Below are 21,283 nucleotides of genomic sequence, written 5' to 3'. Positions count from 1 at the left end.
GGATTGAGTAGGCAATTGAAAAGTAAAGTCCTCTCTCGACGAACCAAAATCAAATTCTACAAGTCGCTTATCATTCCCGTCCTGCCTTATGGTGAGAAGCGTGTACGATGTCAAATCAGATGAGACGACACTAGGAGTTTTCGAGAGAAATTTTTTGCGCACGATTTATGGTCCTCAGAACATTGGCAACGGCGAATACCGCAGGCGATGAAACGATGAGCTGTACGAGTTATACGACGACATTGACATAGTTCAGCGAATAAAAAGACAGCGGCTACGTCATGTTGTCCGAATGGACGAAAACAATCCAGCTCTGAAAGTGTTCGATGCAGTACCCGCATGAGGAAGCCGATGAAGGGGAAGGCCTCCACTCCGTTGGAGGGACCAGGTGGAGAGCGACCTGGTTACACTTAGGTTCTCCAACTGGCGCCGAACTGCGAGGGAAAAAGTGGAGTAGCGCGCTATCATCGATTCGGCTATAACCGGCTAAACGGTTTCCACGCCAATCACATACATACATACATACATCCAATAGTGTAATAATATAATTAATAGTGGATTGAGTAAACTTTTCACATAACTTCATATAATGGGAGACCAATTTTTAGATCATTAGATCACTAAGACAATAATTTGGAAGCTGTATTATTTCAATAATAATCTATAATGTGGTAGTTATCTACCCATGTAAATTTTACTAGTGATACTTTTAGATTTCGGATCACATGTATAAGTCCCTTAGAAAAAACTATCTTTGGCACCCTATAATATCATTTAAATTAAACCAAATGCTGCATTTATTTCTTTCGTAATAGCTGGCGCCTCAACCCAGAAGAAGAAGAAACATGTTCTTCAATGAACTACCAAAATTTTATACCGCAAAGTGATTGATTATTTTTTTCGGCGTACACAAGTTTTTCATTATGTCATAGATTAGCGTAATAATGAGGCGAAAATCGTTGATGTTTACATTTAGAACAAAACTCGACACATAAATAGGTTTATGCAATTTTATATCCTGATATATACATTCATATGTACTAAGGGTAACCGTTTTAAGCTCACATGGTGTGAAATTGTTTTCTGTTATTGTACAATATTATTTTTATTTAATACAAACTAACATTCGAACATTAGTTAGCACTTAGACAAGCATTGCATGCCCGACATATTGCTTCATTTATTCTTGATTTTTTCTATTTTTTGACTTCAATTACGGCATTCGACGAGTTGGCGCGCGAATGTTTACACTAAATAGACGAATACGTCTGAGGGCATGTGCCAAAAATTACTTAATCTACATTCTGCAATACGTAAGAAATATTTTAGAAAAAAGAAACGAAAATCTTTCAACGCTCAGCTGAAAGTTTCAGAAAAATGAAAATAAAATTTAAACGAAAAAGTTGCCGCAAAATAAATGTTGTGTGGAATATTAAATTCATTGAGCACAAGCTGAATAAATACGCGCAGTGAAGTAATAGTTGAGATACATGTATATTTATATATTTAAACACATATGTCTACATATAATTTTCAATTGAGAAATTCAACGAAAACTCCTTGTACTAATTATTAATGTATTTTAGTAAGCGTCCGTTGTATTATTTCAACATTAGACAACGAACTTTTTAGTAGAGGCCAAATAAAGATGAAAAGCTGTCTATTAGATTTCTTGCTCTTTCAGTTCTGTGACCTAAATATGCCATTGTTTTGAGTTTTTGCAATTTTACTTAATTTCTGTTTGATAATAAGAAACATGTTTAGTTTAAGTTTAGTTGTTCTAAACTATCCACACTTTTCACGTCATACATAGTACTCAAACTGAGCATGACTTATTTTGATCTTTAATTTAGAAATATTTTCAGAACTGATAAACCTGATCATCACTTCGATAGGATTACCTCTTCCAAACCGAGGCAAACAAAAACTACAATTGGGTGTTCAGCTTCTAGATCTTGCTATTATCTTAGAAAATGTGTGCAGAATGTCCTTCGGATGTATCTAAAATTAGGAGCTAAGTTGGATTCAAATGGTTAGGTTTAATCACATCAGCCCACCTTCCTAATTACGATTTGTGGAGTCTCTTTTCTTTACTGAAATTTGAACGCATTGTATGTATGTGATTGGCGTGAAAACCGTTTAGCCGGTTATAGCCGAATGAATGATAGCGCGCCACTCCTCACTTTCCCTCGCTGTTCGGCGCCAGTTGGAGATCCCAAATGTAACCAGGTCGCTCTCAACCTTCCTTCCTTGGCTTCGTCCAGGTATTCGCCGTTGCCAATGTTCTGAGGACCGTTTGAACACATTAGGTTTAATAAATCATTTTCATTAAAAATAAATATATTTTCGCAAAGTCAAGTAATAGTAAAGCTTTCATTTAAGCTTTCATAGAAGGAATTGAAGCTTTTTTATAAATGATTAAATCTTAAAGAGGATTTAGATCACAGGGAAGAGGAACATATATTCTAGATTAATAGAATATTTAAATATAAAAGAGTTGAGTTATCAAAAGGTATTGGCAAAGTTTTATATGAATGCTTAGCGAATTCGGCTAACTATTGATCATGAGTCATTATCAATTGGCACTACTACCGGATGTCGGTTTTGGCTGCGTTCAAAGCCTTCGCCAGTCGTCTCTGCATAGCGCACGACGGCGCCAGTTGGGGATTTCACGTTTCGTCAGGTCCATATCCAATTGATCCTTCCACCTGAGTTTCGATCGTCTTTTTCTTCGTTAGCCACCAGTGGGTACCGTTCATTCGGATGCGATATGTCCAAGCCAGCGTAACCGCTGTATTTTTATGCGCCACACTATGTTTATATCGCCGAAGAGCTCATATAGCTCGTCATTCCAACGAATCCGGTATTCACCTACGCTCACGCATAGCGGGTCATGAATGCCTCGGAGGACTTTTCTCTCGAACGCTCCTAAGGAGTGCTCATCTTTATTGGTCATCGTCCATGCTTCCGCGCCATACATCAGGACGGGTATGATGATTGACTATGAATATGAAGAGCAAATATACTGTAATTCGAGAATTCACAAAGAGGACCACACGAGTAGAAACATTTTGGTATCAATATTAGATGTCGATGGCATTAAACATATACACTTTAAATCTTCAAATTAAATATTTGCAACGCAGTTCTTTGCATTCCCTTCTTACATACTTAAATATTTCTTTTATTATTTTATATCGCATGCATCAACAACAAAATGTGACAAGAATAATAAAATGCAATTTGCACAATATGTAACACAAAGACACAGCAGACACACTTCAATCAGCCGACCGCACTAAAGCAATTAAAAATCGCGAATTCCAAAGTGTTATGGAAGTGATTTCTTCCATATGCCACAAATGGGCGCCGGCAGTAGTGACAGGGCTGGAGGACAGGCCATGGATTGGTTGCAATCGCGCTACCAGCAACAAAAACATAAAGCAATGACTGACTCAAGCAATGTGAAAAATAAATAAATTAAATACCAACAAATAAACGCAAATCTATGGTGCGCTTGTGTATCGGTAAGTTGTGGTAAATGTCAACGTCTCAATGGCATGCCGACATAAAAATAGACTCAGCTGGACTATTTTTGTAAATTTGCTATGGAATTTATTGTTCTGTATGTAAAATACTATGCAATACATTTTATTTGAAAGTGGAAAGTTCTTTTCTACGAATAGACGGAACAAGTTGTCGTGCTTACGAGTTATCTTGTGCTCGAAGATTTTCAAGTGGATGCTGCTATTTCGAATTCGATTTCGATTGTAAAGATATGTTGCACATTTGACAACAAGCACAAAATAGACACCCATACATGTATATATTTACTAGTAACAATGCTGTGAGCATAGAATCTAAATATACTTTAAATATCTGTACACTGTGTTTGGGCATTAGTGTGGGGCGTTTCTTATTTTTCAATAACTCGACTGAAGAAATTGTGGGAAGCGATTTTTAGTGTCGTAGCAATGAGTTTATATTGCTAAGTCTTAGTCAAATTTAAACATCAAGTTGGAGGTCAAATAATTTTGTGAATCTTATCCGTATTCCTCTGAGGTGATTAGTGATTAGGTACTTGTGATACCATTACTATAATACAACTTCTTAGGCGTTCCTAAAGATTTTTTTAGATCATTTAAGATCATCTGAAGGACTTACGAGATTGTTAAGAATGGATGATCCCATCTTTAGGGATTGAAAGTTATAAATGGATGTTAAATTGCCCCGTTTTATCTCCATATGTCTGCGGATATGCAGCAAACCAAAGAGAGAACAAGGATATTCTCCAAAAATCATTTACTCGTTCAAACAAAAAAGGTTCATTTCTAAACCTGGATAGTAATATACGGACCAGTTTCTATTTGATGGCAGTTTCTAAGCAGAAATTGAAGAAAGATACTACCCTTTTATCTTTAAATTAGGACTGAATCTCCTTAAGGCAGGTATTGAACTTACAACCTTTTATAGCTTTGAAAATCACCTAACTTCTAGACGATGAGAGACAGACATTTATAGTTTGTTTTATATAATGTATTGTGTATGTACATATAAGTTTGTATGCTGAGATTAAAAAAATTAGCCGTGCCAGCAGAAACTCTGGAAACAGATCTTAAAACATTTTTTCTCAGTATTACAATTGTTTGTGTACGTATTACCTTGTACAAAAATGGGTTATATAGGAAGAAAATAAGAATTTTTAATAATTTTTAATTTTTACATCGTTCTCTGGGTAATATTTGACTTTTATTCAATGTACCACCATATTCAAACTTCTTATATGTGGTCTATTCAAAAAAAAAAGATAATAGTAAAATTTCAAATAGCACGGGTTTGAAGAGTCCAAATGTTGCATTATTTCTTGTAAAAAACAATCAATCGAGATTGAATTAGAATTATTTCAAACCCTTTTACTCCTTATAATTCATTCTAAAAAATTCAGTAAAATCCGTATTACAAAAAATTGTCCCACCCTAATGTACATCTCTATTTTCGTTCCGCTGAATCTTTATGCTGATCTGTCCGCACACTCGAAGTGAAGTCAGTGCCAATTATAATCTCGCAGATGTTGAAATAATCGAAATGAATCTGTTTACACATCCGAAATTAATTGAAAACCGCACTGAGGTAAAACACCGTACCGACAACGAGTACATTTAATGGCGTGGAGTCGACAAAGAAAGCGTTCGTAAAGCATTAACAGACATACAATCACACACATATATACGAGCATAAATGAACTATATAGATCCTCCTTGCTATGGTTTTGTGTAGATATGTATGTACTAAATTTGGAAAATACCCACAAACAAATAAATGACGAGAGTGCCCAAGAATGTGGAAAGCCATTTTACCTTTTTTGCCTTTTACCGTTAGCTCGCACGGAGTAATTTAAATATTTTTGGCGAATACAACAATGCAATGGTGGTATATGTATGTATATGTTTATCTATGCTTAAGGGCCTTTGTAGAAATCTTCGAATGGCTCTTATGTACTTGATTCTGCCTTTGTTGGCAGTAAAAACTTCCCTGCAACTTGCTGCAGCGCAATATGTTGCATGTTGTGGTATTGCCATGTTTATGCACAGACACACATGCATACAAACTAATATGCACTTATGTATGTATATAGGGCGCCTTTTGTGGCATGTTTGTTCGTCAAGTGTTTAATTGATTTCATGTCATAGTGAACATACCATTAATTATTATTTATGGCGCAATTGTGGAGCGGCATGCGTGATTTCTTTGTGTGGCAGGTCGGCATTTTAACAGATTTTTCTCATTAATTTAGACATTGGCATGCGTACGCGTTGACTGTGTGCATTCTTGGAAGCCGCAACATAGAATTTATTAATTTCATTTCATTTCATCTGTGCATATATTTAATATGTTTTCTTTCGTTTTACAGACGCCTTGGAAAACCAGTTTGGGGTCATCATATAAGCCGAGCGGATCCAGTGCGGTAAGTAGTATTAATTATATACCTTTTATAAGATATCTCATCACAATTCGTTCGTAAATCTGTTTGTTTTGCAATGCATATTTTCAAACATGTGGCAACACCCTCAATTTTTTTTATTTCAAATTCTTTTTTACTCGTAATTAGTTATTTCACTTGTTATATAAATACATACATAAATACATGTTAATAAAACAATGTAGACAGGTGGCAACTCTCCTAAAAAATATTTTACATTTTAGAGTTTCTTAACCGTATTCGTTTCTATATACATATTTTTTAAATTTTGACAACATTTTACCTCAAAAATTTCAAACAGGTGGCAACCTTATAACTTTTTGTTTTAAAATTTATTTCTATATATAATTGAATAACTGCTTTAAGCTTTTCTAAATCTATTCAGTTTAAATATTTTTTCATCAACATTTTTAATTTATAGTTTTTACGCAGGTGGCAACCTCCTAGTTTTCTGTTCCTAAGCTAATTGATATTCAAATCGAATGCTCAACATATTTTTTCTGATCGGTTTGGCTTTTGCATTATGATACCCCTATGATATGCGCCTTGTTATAAATGGAATAGAATCAATCATTTCACTCTTTAGGGACGCATCCCTTCATATTCTTCGAGGGAAGTAGATTCATTTGATGTAACGCACCAAACTTGCCAGTAAACGCTTTTCAGTAGCAAGTTTGCAATCTTAAGAAGAGGCATGCTTCCTAATTTATTTGATTTAGTATCTTAACAAATCAATATATCTCATTTCTTACCCAAAATAACTACTAATCCTTCATATAATTACACTTTCAGTACTCCTCCCGAGATGATATTGGTAGTTCACGCTACACATCACTCACTTCGCCCAGCACATATCGTCCATCGTTTTCTGGCGGCACATACCGTGTAAAACGCGACCCACCTTCAAGCCTGCAGACACCTTCATACACCAGCCGCTACACACCAAGTATATCGAGTCGCACTACACCGGTGGTGGACTCTACTGCCGATCTCAATGGCACAAAATCTAGTCAACTTAAGCGCTATACAACATCAACCACTGGCAGCCTCAATAAATATGGCTCATCACGCGAACCAAGTCCGGCTGCACTCGAAATTACAAACCGTATGCGCAGTCGGGAGCCAAGTCCAGTTTCGCGGACGCTACGTGGCAAATCCAGAGATCCTAGTCCTGTAGTCGACACTAGTTGTAAGATTGGTTATGGTGGTCTCAATTCGTATCGCATGTCCACACCAAAATCCACTAGTAGTAGTAGTTATAATTCGCGGTATGGTAGCGGTACTGGTGGACGGGCATCCACTGTGACGCCTACAATGCCGCCAGATAAATCTATTTCGTATTTAACTGCCAGTGACTTTCATGCACGTTCGGTAAGTCGTGCGCGGGAAACCGCAGCGAGAAAGTCCAACGAAAAGGAGATCGAAGAAGAAGAGCAACCGGCGCAGCCGCCCACAGTGGTGGAAAAGAGTGAAAGTGAGAGTAGTAGCGAAGAAGAGGAGGAAGAGGAAAAGTTTGTGGCTGTTTCAGTGGTTACCCGAGCCACATCGCCGACGCCACCCGGCAGCGCAACAACAGTACAAAGAACACGACGCATTGACATTGCAAAAACAATTGAAAAGACTATACAACGTTCGACACGTAAGCGTAAGACTTTAGAGAAGGAAATACAATCTGACCGACTCGATGATTCCACACGTTATTCACGTTTCGGTTTGAGTAGTCGAGTGCCATCTTACAGTCCGCATACGGAAAGTCGTTATTCATCGACGAATTTACGTTACAGTACCAGCCCGCTGTCGACCGTCTCGAAGTCATCTGCTTCAAACACTGCCAGTACAACCAGCGCAGAGAAGAAAGATACAACAGCAGCGACTACTAGTAAAGGTACACGCTCGAACACGAGCAGCAAATCCAAATTATCACCGCCAAAAGTCGTGCGCATCAGCTCCAGACAGTCTTCCGTCGAAAATCTCACTGCCACTACAAATGCAAATAAACCACCTGCGGCACCGAAGGCTGAGTCGCCTACTAAAAGTAGCTCTGGTAGTACGCACGCACCAACAAAGCTACCGAATAAAGACTTTCGAAAGTCCGCTTTGAATGTCGGACCCACTGACCGTCCACGTAAGTCACGTACACCCAGTAGTGGGACGGATTCAGATCCAGTACAACAAGCACACAACGATTTGGCAAATGGTTTGGCACAGCGCAAAGAACGTTCGCCGAGTGCTGGTTCAGAGGTGAGCAATGTGTCGGCCGCCTCGAGTAGACGTAGCAGTACGACAGGTGAGAGCAAGACACGACCACGTTGTCATGCCAAAAAAACATCCTCGTCATCATTGAGTCGTCACAACAGCAATAATAATTTGAAAAATAGTTCACACAAATCGTGCACACCTTCAACGTCCTCTACTACTTCGAGCAGCTCGACAAGCTCAACAACCACTGCCTCGTCATCGAGCGGCGCGGAGAGCTCTAGCGAACAAAGAAAAACAAACAAGAAGCAAGGCAAGAAGAAGAATCTCAACACCCACAATAAAGATCACACAGCCAATAATTCGACTGTGACAAAGTGTGCGACAACCAGCACAGGTGATTCTAATGATTCGTCGTCGAAGCGAAAAACAAATGAAAATAGCAAGGCAGCACAGCAACCACCAGCGCTGCCAAGTACAAATGATACGTCGGCGGTAGCGGCGGCTGAATCATCGCGCACAAATTCGAGATCGCCACTCGCCAGCTCGCAAGAGAAGACCACTAACCGATTGCAGAAATTGTCGTCTGTGTCGAATTTTTTTGCTGCTCGTCAGAGCGATGCAAATAGCGAACCGATTTTCATTGAAAGCTCCGAGAATTCGGGGGGCGATTCAGAGACGGGTCAGCTAATTGGTAGCAGTCTTACGGCAACAACCAAATCGAATACATCGCCAACGAATAACGCGACCACAACGACAACGACAACGACTGATCCTGCACGTACGGAAGCAGTATCAGCAAGAGCAATAAAAGTAGCTGATTTAGAACCAAACTCTACGAAGTCCAAGCGAAATTGCGACGATACGAGCCTCGATAGCCTAGAGGATAAGACAACGGCGAGAAGTCCGCAGAGTCTAACGAAATATAGCAACGCAACCCAAGATTGTAGCAAGTCTACAACAACGAAATCAAGTAGTACACACTTCCCACACGAAACAACAGTCACCGAAACGGCGGCGATCACCAGTGAACCGGTAACAGATTCCTACACAACTACGGCCACTACGTCTGCGGAGGAGCAAGACGAATCGAGTTGGTGGCAAGATACGAGTCGACAAATAGATACAGCATCTGCTTTGGGTTATCACCAGAAAGACGATATGCGCTTCAAGTTGAGACACATCGATTCGGGCGAGACTGCCTGGTGGTTACGCAACGACGATGATGACACTTTGGCCGATGTTGATTTGAAAACATTGAATCAGGAAGAGGAAGACCACAGTGAAGCCACTACAGCGCCCACACAATCGTTGACCAACAATTCGGATACGCAAAGCTATAATGAGCCGCACAATTCATCATCGCAGGCAAAGTACAGCTGGTGGACGAGTGACAATAACGATGAACAGGAGGAGAGTTGTGCGGCGGAAGCGCATAATGAAAATGATCAAAATGAGACGAATTATAGTGACGATCGCACAAGTGCGCCGTATTATAAAGTGAATGGTGAAAGTAAACAAATCGCAAGAAGTCACTGCACGCCCGAAAAGCCCTGGTGGGGTGACTCGAATGAAAATAGTAAAGCCGATAGCAATAGTAACGGACGGCTGGAGAAATCGAATAGTGCGACGAAACAGAATGGCACAATACAATTGAAGATTTGCCGCGTAGAGTCCGGCGAGCGACCTTGGTGGCTGAGTGAAGTCGATAAGGAACAAAAGCATGTTGAGGAAGAACCGATCGTTGAGGCCACCATAAAGCTACCGGCGCGTAAATCGCAGACCGTAGAGCGTTCAACTAGCAGCGGCAGCGCTAATGCAGGTGACGACAAACGCTGGTGGATGTCTGGACCCATGAAGAAACAGTTCACTGTGCGACGTGTGGAGTCGGGCGAGAAAGCCTGGTGGCAACAAAATGATGAGGATGAGGCAAATAACAAAGAAACACAAAGACAACAGACAAATGCAAATTTAGTGCGCGATAAGTCCAACGAAACGCTGTGGTGGCAAAATAACGACGAGCAGGCGGAGGAAGCATATGCACCGGTGCGAGCACGTCCCTACCGTAGTGATTCCACGGAAAAAGCCTGGTGGCTGCAAGACGACGAAGAGCAAGTGACACACACGCCAAATGGTAAGGTACAAAATGGGGATGAAGCGGCGCTCGGTGAAGATAGAGTAGATCGCGCCGATACAGAAGTGCAACGTATCAATAACGGACAGATAACTGGGGCGCAACAACAATCTTTTGGCACCGAACTAAGTAATTCATTCAATTTCGAATATTCAGAGCGACCACCACCGCTGGGACAATGTGCCAGCCCCGTCGACCTTGAGCAAGAAATGCCACAACAGCTGCCACTCAAACAAACACCAACGCGCAATCTAAATCAGTGCAAATCCCCTTACGATAACATTCCAATGTCGAAAGTTCAAGTGAATCACTACTATCAGCCCCAATACGCGCAGCAGCCGTCGAACACAACAGCGGCAGCGGCGGCGGCAGCATCACAAAACCCAACACAACCACCTTACTATCAACAGCCACCGCAACAACAACAATTACAACAACAGCAAACGCAACAAGCAGCTGATTACTACACCCCATATGGTAGGAGTATGTATGGTGAAAAGCTCTTCATTTCACGTCACCAGAACATTGACGAGCTTTTAGGTGGTTCGTGTCGTCCATTAAGTCCGATCTTCTTGGATGGCAGCAATAGCTTTGCTACAGTGCCGGCGAATCGTAATCTCTTCATAGAGGAGATCACACCCGATCAAGTGCGCATACATGATAGCACCGCACAAATGCCGGTCATTCAACGCATGGAGAGGTGAGTAGCGATCGAGCATTGAAGACTAAGTGTGTGTGTGGTGAGAAGCTTCTTTGTATGTGTATGAATGCGAGTTTATTATTTTTTTCGTTTTATTTTGGTTTCCATATTTATTTATACATTTTCATTTCTGTAATTAGGGATGAATGGGATAATTATGGAAATGGAAGCGCGACACAACCACCGGCTGTTTATGAACGAAATGTGGTGAGTGAAGAATTGTATTATGTTTTTTTAATTATTTTAAAACTTTCGATATTTGATCAGTACAATTCAGTAATAATTAACCGATAAATTGTTCGATTAATCGAGTTTACACAAGACTTACTCCTTCATTAAAGATACCAATTTGAATTCTTTAATGGAAATAAAAGTAAGTTACGTGAATGAAACGTTCGAATAATCGTATAAGTTTAATATTATTTAAAATGATTTATAGATCTACCCAATTTATTTTGCTAATGATTTATATGAAATATTATTAGTTCGAATTCCACTTATATTGAATGTTAATAAATTTCCAAAACTATTGTCAAACAGTCCAAAAGAGTAAAAATTCTGAAAAGAAAAATTAGAGACAATAAGTAATTTACTTCAATTCAATTTTGATCAGAATGCCTACCTCTTCATCCCACGAAACTAGCTGCTCTACAATACGACATACCTCGAAAAGTAATGAATCGAACAATCTTGGTATATATTGGTCAATAGATTGATATAATAAAATAGAGGTTACAGCGGACATAAAATATTTATGAATTATCCATACTGTATTCATTTCAACTGTATGTATAACTTTATTGTTGCTTTCAAATGTAAATTTTTTGGTTGGTGAGGTTAGGTAGGAAGGCTGTTTCCTTAAACTTAGACTATTAAAATGAGTCCTTTGTGATGCCATAAAATTCAACCTAGCGCCTAGAACATACTTACCACAAATGTGCAGAATTTTTTTACTTCTATATCCGCTAATTAACGAGGATTCCCACAAAAAGTGAGATCCAAGGAACATTTGTCTAAATTTCGCAAAGGCGGGGCATTCCAAATGATGGTAAGATTCTACCTCATCCTCTTCCAAGCAGCTTCTAGCATTCGGTAACATTTTTAGTTTGATCGCGTGAATCCCGATGAACAATGGCCAGTTAGAACTCCTATGACTAGGGAAAGATTGACCCTGCTGAGCGCCTTGACCTCTAGCGATTTGTTTTGGTAATAGACCAGAGCAAATTTAGTAAAGGTTGCAGTATAGGATGCGTGAGAGGAACGTGACTAATAATATTGGAAAACAAGTAAGGAAGGGCTAAGTTCGGGTGTAACCGAACATTTTATACTTTCGCAAATTATTTATTTAACTTTATTTATATTAATAACACAAAATTTGACCCTCATATTCGTCATATATATGGTATAAAGACCATTGAAATTTGGAAACCCTAATATTAGGTATATGGGAGTTAGGTGAAGTTATGACCCGATTTCACGTATTTTAGGCACGGAGACATATTATTAAAAGAAAGATATTCTCTCTGAATTTCTTTGAAATAGCTGAGAGGCTTACCTATATTTTCGGCGAAAAAAATTGGAAGCACTGAGGTCCTCGTGTTCGATATATGGGGCCTTGAAAACTTATGGTCCGATTTCGACGATTTTTAGAAGAGCGAAGCCACACTATAAGTGCAGTATTAATGCAAATTTCTGTTACGATATATATGCCCCTTCATAGTGCGATCCTTTGTACAAAATTTTATTTCCATAGCTTTATTTATGGCTTAGTTATGGCACTTTATGTGTTTTCGGTTTTCGCCATTTTGTGGGCGTGGCAGTGCTCCGATTTCGCCCATCTTCGAAAGTAATCTTCCTATGGTGCCAAGAAACCAAAAACCGAGTTTCATCAAGATATCTTCATTTTTACTCAAGTTACAGCTTGAACAGACGGACGGACAGACCGACATCCGGATTTGAACTTCACTTTTTACCCTGATCACTTTGGTATATGTATATGTGATGTAGCTAACTCGTTTAGTTTTGGGTGTTACAAACAACCGTTATTGTACTCTCTTAGCAAATTTGTGGCGAGAGTATAATGGAGGAGAGTGGCTTTATGAGTAATAGATGATGTATAAGAAGAGGCGGAATTTTGTCGGAAAAAAATACATATATCATAGAATGTTCTGAACCATCTTATACTTTGAGAACAATTCAGATAATTTAAATGTTATATATTAATCAAATATTTTTCTTCAACTCTTAAGAATATTTTCGAACCTCTTCCCCATCTCTAGTAATCATTACTTAATTAATAAATAATTTCTGAAAAGATTTGAGTGATATTGATGACAGTGTCAGAGGCGAGACTGAGTATTTGGTAGGCTTTTAGAAGTCGTAATTTCCTCAAACAATGATTACTATGGCAAATTAGGTGATAATGAAATAAGTAATTGAGTAATGCTTTTAAATATTGATGCAATATTCGTAGTACTGTGTATTTCTATATAATATAAGTGTTTTAAAATTTTTATTGGAACTAAATTTGGTATGATATTTTCTATATAGAATAGATAAAAATTAAAGCGAATTTAAATGTGGTACTATATACTATGAGTTTGCATAAATAGATATTTAAGCATATAGATATAACCACCTACATATTTATTTTTATTCTACTTAACCTCATCGAAGCGAAACAGGTGGCTTTGCAACACTCTTACATTTATTTATAATTGTACAAAAACAAATTCATGTATCTATAATTATAAAAAAACAACAACCACAAGCAAATACAAATACTCTGGCTGTGAGCCAAGTTGTCGCCAAATATTAAAAGCATAAATAAATCTGCCAAAATATGACAACACAATTAACAGCAAAACAAAGGACAGAAATTCAAATGATTATTAGCAATGAACACACAAGAACAAACACATACAAATACATACTCACATTTGAATGTACAACTGTATGTGTGTAAATGTGTAGCAACATTTGCAAGCAGTAAGCAGAAAATCACTTAAATGAAATAAATTAATTGACCAGAGCAAAAAAATCGCGAGATTTGTCGCACAACAAAACGAAACAACAACAACAATAAAAATCAAAGAACTTTGTTATTGTATTTATATAAATTTAGAAGAAATGTGCCACAAGCAAACGGCAAAGGTCAAAGTGCTGCGCTTGCACTGCAGGCTGTACCGTAAATGCTTACTGAGTGTGTGCGTGCATATATATGTATGTGTCTGTAGTGTTCCATGTAGATCTGTGAATATGATTCACACACAGTATAGAGTGATGGGGTTTTCTGCGCCGCTGCTCGGCCTGACTTCAACAGCGCGTATTCTTTCGCAAACTCTTTGCCATCGAGTGATTCAATTACAGTGCGAATTGTTGTGAATTAAAGTGAAATATTTTCGTAGACGTGAGTTTCTTGATTTCCTTGAATTGTTTACTGCGAAATTTTCGTCTTTTTCTTTTTTGGGTTTTTTGTTGTTTTTCAACAATCAAGTTTGACACTTAACTTTTCTATTTTATGACCATATTATCACATATGTTTAGTTAGTCATTTTGTCTCTGGTTCTCTTGTGTATGTACATATATTTATATGAGCATTGAAAATTAAATGTGCAGATGTTTACAATAAAATTAAAGAAAGAACGGCAAATAAATATAATTAAAAAGTTGAATGTACTGCGAGCTTTTATGAGTTTTGATTAAATTTAGTAAAAAAACAATACATTAATATATAAGTATGTATGTATGTTTAATCTGTAACAAAAAAATAAACAAAGTAAATAATTAACTTCAATATATATTTACATATACATATGTATATGTATGTGTGTGAGTACCACAAATACCTTCAATGGTCAATATTTTGACGCAGTAAACTGTCGGCATTTCGCCTTTAATGTTACCAAAAACAAAGAAAATTTACAAATGGAAATTTATAACTTACACGCAAATTCATGGGAAGTTAAAAAATAAGTTATATCGCAACATTCCGTTTTCTTAAAATTTTTAAAGAATATTTTGCAATTTCTTTCTAATTAAGATGTTCTAAAGGTATGAAAAACATCCGGTTTCCTGTTTTATTTCTTCCTGGAGTTGAAAACGATTTGATTGTCTTCAATCTTTTCAACGCCTTATTTCTTTATTTCCTCCAGCAACGGCAACGGAAATTTTCAAGGCTGAAGCATTTGTCATCAGCGCTAAACAGTGAAGCCTATATTTCTCTTTGGTTAGCGCCAAACTTTAGAGAGTAGCGAATCTAACAAACTCAAAGAAACGGCTAAAATGTTACAGCATGAGCCCAGAGTCAAATAACATGCATTCCGCATAAGAAAGGTATTCAGCACTTCCGCTACTTAACTTCGGGATGAGGTGGGGTGTCTGTTAGGAGATATCCTATAATAAAAAGTCTTTTGCGGACCATTTTCGACCTCGTGGTCACCAGTTAGTGTTATTAATCAATTATCAATGATTCTAAAGTTCGGGAGCGAATAAACCCCGACATTGAGCTAAATTCGTCGATAATGTGTAAATAGGTTAGATTAGGTTAGGTTGGTCTGGCAGGCCTGCAGGCCACGCATAGAGCAGTTATGGTCCTTTGCGATACCAGAATGGAGTGCCTTCCCTGAATAGTAGTCATCGTTTAGGATGCCAGCGCCTGACGTGAATTTTAATAGTTTATGAGGCTTCACTAACGATATCTTCTCTAACTTATCGTATTGTGGGGCAACTAAATACCTGAAACGATGTCTCGGGGTGACAGCTGTACACTACTCTTGGCAATTCCACCTACGATTTCGTTGTCCGCGATGCCTTTATGGTCTGTCACTTAGTTAAAGTATAGCCTCATATTCCTGGCCACTGGCCAAGACTCTTTTGGCCCATATTCGAAACGATTGCTGCTTGGCTGTCTACGTAGACGTTAATTTTAGAGTATTGGACTTGTGCGTTGGAGGCTAGCTCTGCTGCCTTCCCAATAGCAAATACCTCTGCTTGAAATATACTGCAGTGGTTCGGAAGATTGAACGATTATTTTATGCCTAATTCCGGACAGTATATCCCTGCATCTACTCCCTCATTCATTTTGGAGCCATCCGTATATATGTATATTTAAGGTGTTGCGTGTAGTTGCGGTTATGTGTAAATATATTATATAATAATAAAATAAAATAAATGAACTTTTTTTATGTTCCTTCCATAAGATCCGTAGAAATCAGAATGACACCTGTGGAACTCCTAGAAAATAGGTTTTATGATTTATGTATAATGCTTGAAGAATATAAGTATAAATTGAACTGAGAAGCTGAGATTTTTAGGGAGTCCCGGTGGATCCTTAAAAGAAATTACAACTATTTTTGGTGATTGATTGGTAAAAAGGGAAAGAAGGAGTTTCCTACCTTTCGATACCTATCCCCAAAGGGTTACTATTCTTGTACCATCCATGGAGGGATAGTTTTTACAATTTATTATAGAGTAAACCTAATGGGACAGATGTGACCCAGTCTTCAATGAAATTCATTAATTTATGTTTTGGATCGTATATTTTAGTTGTAACTGTCGTTATTTTCAAGTTGTATTTCCTGCAATGCGATCTTGTCCTGCTCTTTCATGGGTACTTTTAGTACGCAAAGAGCCAAACTTTCGCCGATTGGACTGTTGTTTTTGGTCTTTAAATATATGTATAATATGTTTACTCGTTGCATAGTAAACATTTCTTAAAAATTTTTATTCTATCGAATCCACACTCCTTGACCATTTAAAGCCACGGGACTGTTTCGATTATGTATATCCGATTGTCGTGGCTTCATATAACGGGTGATTTTTTTGAGGTTAGGATTTTCATGCATTAGTATTTGACAGATCACGTGGGATTTCAGACATGGTGTCAAAGAGAAAGATGCTCAGTATGATTTGACATTTCATCATTACTAACGAGCAACGCTTGCAAATCATTGAATTTTATTACCAAAATCAGTGTTCGGTTCGACAAATCGAAAAATCGACAAATCGACAAATTTTGTTCAGCGATGAGGCTCATTTCTGGTTGAATGGCTACGTAAATAAGCAAAATTGCCGCATTTGGGGTGAAGAGCAACCAGAAGCCGTTCAAGAACTGCCCATGCATCCCGAAAAATGCACTGTTTGGTGTGGTTTGTACGCTGGTGGAATCATTGGACCGTATTTTTTCAAAGATGCTGTTGGACGCAACGTTACGGTGAATGGCGATCGCTATCGTTCGATGCTAACAAACTTTTTGTTGCCAAAAATGGAAGAACTGAACTTGGTTGACATGTGGTTTCAACAAGATGGCGCTACATGCCACACAGCTCGCGATTCTATGGCCATTTTGAGGGAAAACTTCGGAGAACAATTCATCTCAAGAAATGGACCCGTAAGTTGGCCACCAAGATCATGCGATTTAACGCCTTTAGACTATTTTTTGTGGGGCTACGTCAAGTCTAAAGTCTACAGAAATAAGCCAGCAACTATTCCAGCTTTGGAAGACAACATTTCCGAAGAAATTCGGGCTATTCCGGCCGAAATGCTCGAAAAAGTTGCCCAAAATTGGACTTTCCGAATGGACCACCTAAGACGCAGCCGCGGTCAACATTTAAATGAAATTATCTTCAAAAAGTAAATGTCATGAACCAATCTAACGTTTCAAATAAAGAACCGATGAGATTTTGCAAATTTTATGCGTTTTTTTTTTTAAAAAAGTTATCAAGCTCTTAAAAAATCACCCTTTAGAAAAAGAGCATTAAAATTTTTTCTGGGTATATTCCTATTATCAGCAGACTTCTTCATATGCGTCTACATTGCGTCAACAAGCAAGTGCATAATTGCAATAAATTCCACGAATGCAAGTAGGCGCTTTATAATCACAATCTCAAAAAAGATTTAAATAAATAAGTAACCAAGAAATCTTGAAGAAATGCGTGAACATGTAAATATACTTAACAAATTCTTAAATATTGTACAGTACACACACACGCATATATTTACAAACATCATAAAAACCTTCATTAACATTCATAAATAAATATGAAATAAAATATTAACTATAAAAACTGGAAAAGGAACATAAAAGCACCAAACGTATGATAAATATGCAGACAAAGTCAGCACTTGCTGCATAAATTAAAAACCCATTCATACATCACGCCTCGCTCTCGCACGTAGCGTGCGCATTCGGTCATTTAAGTCAGTTTAACGCACCGTCATTTCCCGATATTCCCGAGAATCCAACTCATGCAAGGAACGATTCTCGTGAAAAAGCAGTTGATTGTTGAAAAATGAATGAAAAAAACATATATTTAATAAATAAATAAATAAAATTTAAATATGCGATTCCAGCAACAAAATTACGAATTCACAAGGAGTCTTCAAGACTCTACGACTAGGTTGGGTGTACTCTTGTATGTCTTATTTTTTAAGTAAATATTATTTTTAGTCAGAATTTAAACATATTTTCCACCTTTTAACTGGTTGTGCGTACATCATTCGTGTAAATAAAGCAAACAAGGTCATTCTGTGGTGATATTATCAAATAATTACAAATATTCATTACATCATCTCGCGCTAAATAGATACAATATTCCATATGATTTTTCATTAAATATATATATACACATGTTGCCGATTGTGCAGCATCTACAACAACCACATGTTTTTGTAGATAAAATATTATTGAATCAAGCGAGTCAGTGGTTCATGCACACAACAACAACAAATAAATATATAAAATTATTTACATTTGTTGGCGGCATTTATACTGGCATTGTTATCGTTGTTGTTACTCACATTTGTGCAGATAAACATACATACATACATATAAGGTGCACTGTAAAAACAGTGTAGAGAAAGTTATGGTTTATGCGCTGACTTGAAGCTAGTCCGATTTGGCTATGTACTGGGCTCAGTTCATATTCAAGTGGCAGTACTTGCTTTCCATTACCACAGTATGTATTTGATGTTCAGAGATCTTTTTTCTTGGGTGGAATACGAAGCACACTTCAAATTTTAGAAGCTCAGTGATCTCACGTCGAATTTTATATTTCTCCTCTGTATGGTATAGTTTTTCTTTGACGGATGAATGTTCTTCTCCAAAGAAACCTGACATATTTGTACAGTTTTATTATTGTTATAGACTTTTTAATAGCATTTCCAATCAACATTTTGAAATTAAGCCAAAATTTCAGAGAACTTAATAGAATTTCCTTGAATTCTCCTATACTCAGAGGTACTACGCATAGAATTGAACTCATACTAAACTCCAAAACATATCTACAGTGTTCTATAAAGATTGAGCGAGAATGAAACATACACACTACAGATTTATCTCAATATTTTTATTGGGTTTCCGATGTTTAACAACAGTTTTGAGACTCCAAATAGATACAAAAGATTCATATGAGGGTGTGGATGTTATTTTCTTTACGATTTTTAAATCTATTCTGTTTACATTCTTGCTCTCAAAATCCTCTTTTCTATTTTCACCATGAATAAATGCTTTTAACTCGCTTGCTGGTCATTTTTAAAATCACAAAACCTGGAAGAACTTAGAATATTTAAGAGATTAATGTCCTTACATATTTCGAAAAATGGCTCTTAATTTTATTAAAAATTATAGACATTTGATTGAAGCAAAATCAAGATCTGCTGATCTGAGAATTTTAATACATCTAAAGGGTTGTACAGAGAGAAAGAAAGAGAGAGTGTAAAATTTGAGAGATTACTTGTGACCGAATATCGAAACGAAAGCTTCTCACTGGCTCATTGTGAAGATAGAGAGCTTTATAAAGCTTAACAAAGTTGATTGTGTTTAACAAAGTGTTGAAGGAACTGGTTGCTTTAGTTTTACTACTGGGTACATTATGAAGCCCTCATTCGCACATAATTATATGAACAACTATTCGATTGTATAAAATTGCGATATTTGTTGTTTTTTTTGTTATTTTGCTGCATTTGACTGTGCCATTTCAGCTGCTGACTTGTTTTTGAAGCTGGTGAAGGTGCTGCAGAAAAAAAACTATAAAAAACTGCAAGAAAAACAAAAGCGAAATTTGAGAAAAAAAATGCAGATAACATTCGTCGTTTTGTCTGTGACTAATTTTTTCTGGTGACTCACTCGACTCCACACCTCCCCAGCCAGTTAGGCAGCCAGCCAAACTGCTAGCCAACGCGAAGCAGGCAGTTAGACGCATAGTCAGACACTGAATTGAATCAGCGAAAATGGCCATCAGTCGCCGCCAACAGCCAGCCATCAGCCAACAGCAATCAAAAGACAGCAGCAATGAGAGACTGATGCAAAAACAACAGCAACAACAACAACAACAACTATACCCAGAGGTGTGCAACAATGCATATTTTTGGTGTTTTTTTTTGCGTGTGTGTATGTGCTATTTGTTGGTATGAGCTCGCATGTGAGTTTGGCTAACTGCAAACAGTGTCTACTTAAATCTGCAAATCTACCATTGCGAATTAAAAGGTGTAGGTGTTGCGATTACTCGCCTTTCAATTTGAACAATTCTTTCATTCTTGAGTGCATTTGTAAGACTCAAGTGTTGCTCTTGTTGTTGTTGTCAGCGCGTGCATTTTGAGGGCGAGTCGCATCTGTGTATGCATACACACATATGAAGACATTTTAGTTACGGAGGTGGTTACGCCAATGCTTGATTTGGTCACAGCTTCTGATTGACGTGCTGAGATTGTTACCGCAGTTGTTATTATTTCTGGCGGCTGCATATTTGCGGTTCGCGGTTAAATTGAAGCGCCCATAAACATATATATGTAAGATTTTGGTGTTGTCGGTTTAACTGTTGCCTTTGGTTGGCTGATAAATCGGTGTCAGGCATTTTTTTATTACAAACTTAAAGACATGCAAATTAATTTGATATAATTGATTACTCGTTACGCTTGTAAAGTCAACAAAAGTCTCCTTCGTAAGATTATATAAGATTTGCATTGATAAGATTATATTTATTTTTGGGTCATAAAATGATTTGGGTGTGTCGGCGACATGTTGGGGCAAGTATTGTAATGTGATGAGGAATCTTCACCTGCTTATTTTTGTTATGGAAGTTAAAATATTGTTGGTAACACTTTTCAATTTGACATTAAGTACTATAGTTGACTCTGGAAGATATTTATTTGTAATTTTCTTTTATCAAACAATCTTTAGAATATATAATATAGAGATTAGTAAGTAAAAATATATTTTCCAGAATTTTTTATAAGAAATTTAATGCCTTTCTTTAACATTTGATCATTTTTG

General features: G+C 37.4%; 1 protein-coding gene across 5 annotated transcripts in view; it reads left to right on the top strand.

Moving 5' to 3' along the window:
• LOC105210497 (FH1/FH2 domain-containing protein 3) overlaps positions 1–21,283 on the top strand; it is a 123,076-nt gene that overhangs the window by 9,140 nt on the left and 92,653 nt on the right. For 4 of the 5 annotated variants that reach the window (XM_011181504.3, XM_011181501.3, XM_011181502.3 and 1 more), the window contains exons 2-4: positions 5,912–5,965; positions 6,773–11,010; positions 11,151–11,217. In XM_011181504.3, the coding sequence (XP_011179806.2) occupies positions 5,912–5,965; positions 6,773–11,010; positions 11,151–11,217 (4,359 nt within the window). Of the gene's footprint in view, positions 1–5,875; positions 5,966–6,772; positions 11,011–11,150; positions 11,218–21,283 lie in introns of those variants that run through there. The other variant, XM_011181500.2, reaches the window with a different exon arrangement.

This window comes from Zeugodacus cucurbitae, chromosome 4, assembly GCF_028554725.1.
Source record: "Zeugodacus cucurbitae isolate PBARC_wt_2022May chromosome 4, idZeuCucr1.2, whole genome shotgun sequence".
Taxonomy (NCBI): Eukaryota; Metazoa; Arthropoda; class Insecta; order Diptera; family Tephritidae; genus Zeugodacus; species Zeugodacus cucurbitae.
Note: the sequence above shows the minus strand (reverse complement) of the source record. Positions and strands in the feature narration are given on the sequence as shown.